The following is a 7,596-nucleotide window of genomic DNA, read 5'->3' as shown; positions in this document are numbered from 1 at the left end:
TGCATGACCATTTATTTTCAGATAGCTCATCATATCTAGATCAAAATTAAAATATTTTGGACTAATTTATTAATTCAAATAGTAAACAACTCAACTATTAAAACTATAATTCAAGGACAATAATAATCCTATAAAATAGCTTAATAGCTGACAATCAAAGCCCCAAGGCTTGAAGGCTAAGAATATTATCAAGAGCTCTTTATGTATCAAAGTTTTCCTACAAGTCTATATGACCACAAATTTTAAATTATTAGATTGTTTATCTAAAAATTTGCTTCTGATTATTGCAATGTATAGATATTAGGTTCACCATATATTTGCTGCTTTCAGTAGAAATGTAACATAAACCTAGCAAACAATTATTATTTGTTATATATTTTTACGATACTTTTTAAATTTGTAATGTAAATTTCATTAACATAGTATTTAAGTTCACTGAATATAAATTCATTTATTGACATATTATTCTTATGTGTATTCAATGTCATGAATCAGAATGACGCTGACTAATCTGCATACAAAATGTATCAAAGACCGAAAAAAAAAAGGTCAAACATGATTCTTTTTCAGATTCATGTAATTTTGTAAATTTTGTTGTTGTTTTGATCGCAAAATATACAGATCATGAAGATCAAATGGTGAAAATTTCAAAAAAAATCATTGTGCTTTCCTTTTTTTGAAATTCAGTCAATGGTGCAATTTGTAGAGAGAATAGCCACATCCAATCAGAATAGGAGTGTTTACAAGCAAAAATGTAATCCAACGAATCAATCCTTATTTATGAGATTTTTGGAGAACAAGAGAAATTCTAACCAACAAAAGCACAGTGCACGTCGATGCAACTAGAATGTTTTACAAGCAAATGGGAATGGCTACAAATCCCCATGTAAGAGAGAAAGAAATACACTATTGAATTTGCTTATTCAGACTACCATTTGTCTTTAATCGAATTAATAGTTTGATTTTCTCTTAGTATACTGAAAAAATCGTAGAACTACAAACTTATTTTAGATTACAAATAATATCTTGAAAGATACAATCGATATTCATGAACCTTCTTGATGAACATACATTTAGTATACAAAAATCTGGGGCTTATTCGGTATATGAAAACAAGTAAATGTTTCTCAATGTGTAAAGGTTGACCTCATGTTATGGTAACCGGACTACTAATTCCTTGCCTTTTGGAGGGAAGCTTAACAACTATGACACCACTAAGTGCACCCACGGCAACAAGAAGTGCCTGATATACCTTCTGTATGTTATCTTCTTCCGATGGATATAAACAATGCAATACTTTTTGGTCTGTGAGGGCTATCACAAAAAATACCAAAACTGCCATAGCTGCATGAACCAAATCCTTTGACTTAATCTTATACTCAGACTCATTGGAAGGCTTAATTCCATTAACAGTGGCTATCCCATTGATTGTAGCAATCCCATAATGCACCTTGCCAGTGGAGGCATCTGTGAAGGTGTCCATTAGTGAAAGGAAGATGCATGCTATTCCAAGAATACCCACAACCACCCCTACCAAATACTTATCTGCTGTTTGGCATTGTTCGTTGCTGGGGAGAAGATTAGAAAGAGCCTGAAACAGAAATAGGAGTCCAGTGGGCAATATCTTTGCAATATTTGATGCAGAAGACAATGTGCTATTGACAACACTTAAAGTGGTCTTTTCTGTCTCTTTTGAAGAAATGGTAATTAGGGTTTCCTCATTGGGCCCTGATGGTTTCATTTTTTCTTAGATTTCAGTTCTTCTCTGGATTCTTTTTCTAAGCTTCAATTCCAGAGATTACAGAACAATTCACTGACAGAACTTGTAAATGAACTATATTTATGCATCTGATCAATTAGATGACAGCCAGAAGTTTAGATTAACACGTTTTCTCCTTGGATGGACTTCTGCACATTAATCTTATGAACGTTGAATGTATTTTGTTTATGCTTAGCAAATTTGATTATAACGCAACGAATTTCCAAACTAATTTTTTCGGCTTTTTTTAGAGAAATGTTTGCCGTTGGTTATTCATGACTTCAGTCTTTTAGTTGCTAGAGATTGTTAAACAAAAACTCATAGGTTTCCTTACGTGTACTGGTCATGGTGTTCCGTCATTAATCTATTTCAACTGTTGCAGTTGAATTACACATTTAGGGTTGTTGACAAATTCGCAATATGTTCTATGTTGTCACTTTGCCATAAGTACTCTGAAACTATGAGAAACAACTTATGCTAATGAAGGTGCCATGCATAAATGGCTTCTGTTTTTATCTTCAGAAGACATTATTAAAGTTGGCAATCTGTAATCCCATGTGAATTTTCCTCTAACGATTGGCCACAACAAAGTATCGCAGACGTTATAGAAGAACCGCTACAAGAAATTCATTAAAATGACAACTGTGTCAGTAATGACAGCTATAAAAAGCAGTGTGGCAGTATGTTTGACCCCATGTATGGTATGAATGAAAAGCAACTATGAAAGGCCCGGGCCACAAGTTGTACCCAGATGTACAATGTGATGTTCAATCCACTTTAGGGGAAGAGTCTAGGAGCCTGGCTCAACTGTATGATTCTGTATCCTAAACTAGTTGTGCCATATTTAGCTGTATCTACCGCATTTACCTCGATAGCCAGTTTCTTGCATGAATTCACTACACGACATTACCTAATTTTTTGCGGGCTGTAAACATGTGATGGGCTTAGGGATCTGCCTTGAATATGCCATGAATTGAATTCGAAGCCAATATATACAGATTAATATATCTTGATAAATCAGATAGATTAGACTACCTACCTCCGCAATTATATTTTTCCTTCACAAAAAGTATTTCAGTTTGGATTTCTCGATTCATCAGATTTAAAACTCTTTTAGCAATAAAGAGTATATATGTATGTGTTGAAGTAAATTTAGGTTTTAAATTGAAGGACAAATCAAATTTGGTTCAAATCTAGTATTTTAACAATTGATTGAGAAATTCAAGAGGCAGCAAGAAGGCTATTGATTTTGAGGATGGAGGTTATGAAGAACAAGAAGAAGAGCATATGGATGAGGATGTGGAAGAAGCTCAAGAGGAAAAGCAGGAGACTCGTATTGAGGTGGATTTGGGAATGGAAAATCAAAATCAGTATAAAACGACTACAGAAAAGGAGGATAAAGACGAGGAGAAGACTGCTCTCGACCTTGTGCATGATAAACTGAATGAGATAAAAAGAACGTTATGATACATATCGACAAGCTGTAGAGGAAGAATACTTTTCTGAATATTATGTACTCTGAAGTGATAACCAACATAGAGTTCGGCTTCATGTTGTCCACCATTTGGGGTCTTTATAGGTAAGAGCAAGCTAAAGAAAGTTTGAGGGTCGGAAAGGGAAATTTAGGGCGAGGACCATGGCTCGGGTAATCTCATTGATTGGACAGATGAACTCAATAAATTGGCTAAAGAATGTGAGGCCATCAAGAAGGCCGAATCTTGATGGTCCGACCATGAGTTGGTTTATGTTTTTTCGGTTTCTTTAGTTATTGTTTAAGCTTTTTTGATGTTCAAAAACTTATAAAAACCATTCTGTGTAAATTTAAAGTACTTTACGGACTGCTTTAATATGTTCATATTTTGAAATTCTTTGGTTTCAATGGTTTGGTTAATAACTTAGCTATTTTTGATAATTTTGTTTGAAGGTTTGATTGGTCTTGTTGGTTAGTGCTACTCTAGCTTGTTGCTTGGCTGTAATAGTCCACCACATTGCTAATAGATTGTAAGTTGAATGCTATTGTATGGTTTCTGGGCCCTTAGATTTTTTTTTGAAAACAATTGATTGAGAAACTAAAATAAAAGAATAATTTTTTTCTTCTATTATGGTTTTTGATATTTTCTTGCATACTTCGATTTATTAAGCGGTATTAATTAGGGAAGTTTTAGTTCAAAAAAAGCCTTGTCCAACTTCAACTCAACAATTTTCTCTAGTCAAAGTTAGTCATGTAGATGCTTGTTTTCATCATAGCCTCTAGTATGCAATTTCATCTTTGTTATCATTTCCTAAGGGTCTTGGCCCCAATATGTTTTGACACCAAGAATCTCTACTTGTTGTTAGTCTAGAGCTTTTGGGTCACCCTTTGCCATGTGGGCATTTCCTTCTAGCCATTTCTTCCTTGTTGGGGAAGGTTATTTATGTCAAAGCTAACCATCATTATAATTTTGAACCTTTGAAAGGAGTCTTTGTAAAATGGACTATCTCATGATCTCAAAAATATGTTTGATATTCAACTTGGAGGTCTTTATCATATCTATTAAACTCAAGTCTCTCAAAAAATAAATAACTATACCAAATACAATGCCTTTGATACCATGTTAGATTCTATGAGAAGTAAAAATGGAGTCACAATTTGATTTTTGTCATACTTAAATATAAGTACACCAAACATGTAATTCCACCTAACAGATGATCAATCAAAATAGAAGAATTCAAAGAAATCAAAACATGAGAGATACATACAAATAAGCCAAGAGACATTATATTATACTATCAATGGTCAATTACTACTAAACTAGTAAAGAGGAGAGTATAATGTTGCATATATAAACAAAAAAGGGTACATATGTTTGAGAGTTACATTAACTCCAATCTTTCAAAAAAAATGAGAGGTTTTACCTACTTGAAAAATTCAAAATAATGTAGAAGAACCTTCTTAGATGAGAAAATATCTAAGTTATTGTTGGCTATTTTTGTCCCCCATTTAGCCCATCATCAATAATCAATTAGAGATATCTTCAATGGGCTATTTTATCTGTTGTGAGTTAACCTGCAATTTGGTTGGAGTTAACATTTCGTGTTAACTCGGTCTCTCCATTAACCAAGTTGTCTCAGTTCCTTCATTGACCAAGCTAGTTTAGTTTTTTTTTGGCCAAGTGAACTTAGTTTCCTCATTTTTTGAGTTGCAAGTTAACACATGTTTTCTCTCGCAGTTAACATTTTGTGTTAACCATTTTTGCCATTTTGGTGAATGACTTTGTTGTTGTTTTTGAAATAGAAAATTTTTCTATTTCAAAAGCCTTACCTTTTTGGTTTTGCAAAATCATGAAATCACATGTTACCTCCTCCATTGTGAATTGGGAAATGTGCCAACCAATAGATTTGTGCAACATGACAAAGCCTTCTTGTGCTAGGTTGCTTTTGATCAGCCAATGCTCATATTTTCCCATCATTGCTTAGCTCTTTGGCAAAGATGTGATGGCCATTGGATTTGGATGCATCTTTAGAGGTTCTTGGGTGCATCATAACCATCCATTTCAAATAAGGTAGATCAGATCTACAGTTGGGTTTTAATCATTTGTTGAGGAGATTTCTTGTAGCATATGAGTTGTCTATTTCAAAATGAAGATCTACATTGATGACTCACATCTTTTTTAGGCAGATTTGATTCTTTTCACAAGGATCGACTCTGTAATTTTTGTGGCAGATTAACATTGCGTGTTATCCCATTCCACATTTTTTGATAGTGGTAGAATTTATTTGTTTCTGCCATGACATGTTACAAGGACCATTTCTTCATTGTAAACTAACATTTTGGGCCTTGTTCCATTGTGTTAATGCTTCTCCATACCTCTTTATGGATTGTGATCCTTTTACAGTTGGGTGCATTTTTTTCCCCTTCCTATCACTTCATTACAATAGATTGTATTTCATGATCGGATTTAGTTCTGATATTCATTTATTGCTACTCTTTGCAACTTGACTCCACCTTCGATTAGGGTTTGAACTTTAAGTTAGATTCAAGTAATGCTTGAACTCTTTAAAAGATAGTTGTAAATATCTTTTCTAGGTTCTTATCTATTTTGTATTTTGTAGCAGCACTATGCTCTACATTTTTTGCCTTCCTTTAATGAAAAATCCTTGTTCTTACCTATTTTGGACATTCATTGATTTGTGCATATTATTACCTTCTTGTGAATGTTTCCTTTTCATGTTTATAGAATTACATGTGTTAAGTTTGTGATAGTTGTTTCTTAGTGAAGATCCTCTTTCTTTCAACTTTTCATCATTCTCAAACCTACATGTGATTCCTTAGAAGATAGATTCAAGTCCAATTAGTGTATTCTGGTGCTTTCATTAATTTGTAGTGCAATTTTAGGTAGGGTCTTGACCATAGTTCAATCTAAGTGCATTACCCCCTTTCCCTTTAGCAATTTATTTTCATGCATTAAATCTCCCTTTTCCCTCAAAGTGGTAGTGGAGGTGCATCTTGATTGTAAGGAAACTTAACTTCTCTAAAGATTTAGCGTCAGAGCTCAAGTCCCACACTTGGAGGTTTATTTTATGTTACACAAGGTCACTTGAGGGTCATACCTCAAGAAAAAGTGAAGGCTTTTGTGTCAATAATTATGAAAGGTGAAACTTAAAGGAAAATGAGGGTGTAAAACCTAACCAACCTATAACCTTTTTGGGGAATAAAATATAGTAGTTATCTAGACATGAAAGAAGCTTCCAAAAGATGTTATGTAATATAAGTACCCATGTGTGTAAGAGAGTGACACATATAGCTAATTTTATTTATTTATTAATGTGTCCTTATATTAACCACTCCTATTAACTGAACTAAGTAAGCTTCCTTATAGTTTCCTTAATGAAAGAAAATATTTTTTTACCTTTAATATCATTTGGAAGGATTCAAATATCTTTTCTATCCATCACGATTAAATCAATCCTTAAGTCACTAGCTTAACTATCTTCCACATCTTATATTTTATTTCAATCAATTGATCCAACAAAAAGAGAAATATTTAGGTCATAAACTCAAATATAATTGGATATTGCAATAGCATGTGGGATGATACAAGGTTTTAATAAATCTAAGGAGGTAAATCAAAATTTATTTCATTCTCTCATAGAAAGAGAAATGCCTAGTTCTTCAACTCCAAATTGTTATCTTTCTGGATCATTCAACTTTTCCTAGTTGTTCAAAGGTAACCTGAAAGAGATCATTTTATTAATTTACCTCAAATCTAAGTACAAGATGAACTCTTGATAAATTTACATCTCTCATGTCATCTACTAAATTTAGAATTAACTGACACATTATAAGTCATTTCCTAAAATTTGAAATTGATGCAGGAGCATCTTGCACGAGAAAATTTATTTTGTTTTATTTTTTAAATGTGGAGGAGAGAGAAAGTGATAAAAATTAGAGGAGAAATAATAAAAAATAAAAAAGGGGAAAAAGGAGAAAAAAAAAGAAAAAAAAAGGGGGATTTCTATTTTTGAGGTGCATAGGTGGTGTAATAGAAAATAAAATAAAATGGTTGTCATTCTATTTATCAAAGTTTGTAGGTGGCATCTTAGAAGCTTGTGAAAAGTTCCTTAAATCATGCATTTAATATTTGTTGTGATCCATAAAGGAAATGCAATTTTCTAATTGGGCCACATGGTGGCGCTTAGTTGTATTTAGGTGGAATTCTATAAGGTTGTGGATAAGTCATGCATTGGGTGGTAAGTGCCTATTCAAGCAAGGCATATGAGCATTTCTAATCAAGCTCAAGAAGTAGAAGCTTTGGAAGGTGAAAGCTTCAAGGTGTGAAAGCTATGGAAGGTGAAGC

The 7,596-nt window shown here is 33.2% G+C and overlaps 1 protein-coding gene across 1 annotated transcript; it reads right to left on the bottom strand.

The window, feature by feature from the left end:
• Positions 1–1,147: 1,147 nt before the first annotated feature.
• LOC149537369 (protein DMP7-like) lies at positions 1,148–1,741 on the bottom strand. Its single transcript, XM_089800418.1, has one exon. It carries the CDS (start codon positions 1,739–1,741, stop codon positions 1,148–1,150), a length of 594 nt encoding a protein of 197 aa, XP_089656544.1.
• Positions 1,742–7,596: the final 5,855 nt, after the last annotated feature.

This window comes from Cupressus sempervirens, chromosome 9 (genome assembly GCF_028749045.1).
Source record: "Cupressus sempervirens isolate cs-2001-9-10 chromosome 9, ASM2874904v1, whole genome shotgun sequence".
NCBI lineage: Eukaryota > Viridiplantae > Streptophyta > Pinopsida > Cupressales > Cupressaceae > Cupressus > Cupressus sempervirens.
This window is presented reverse-complemented; position numbering and strand designations above follow the sequence as displayed.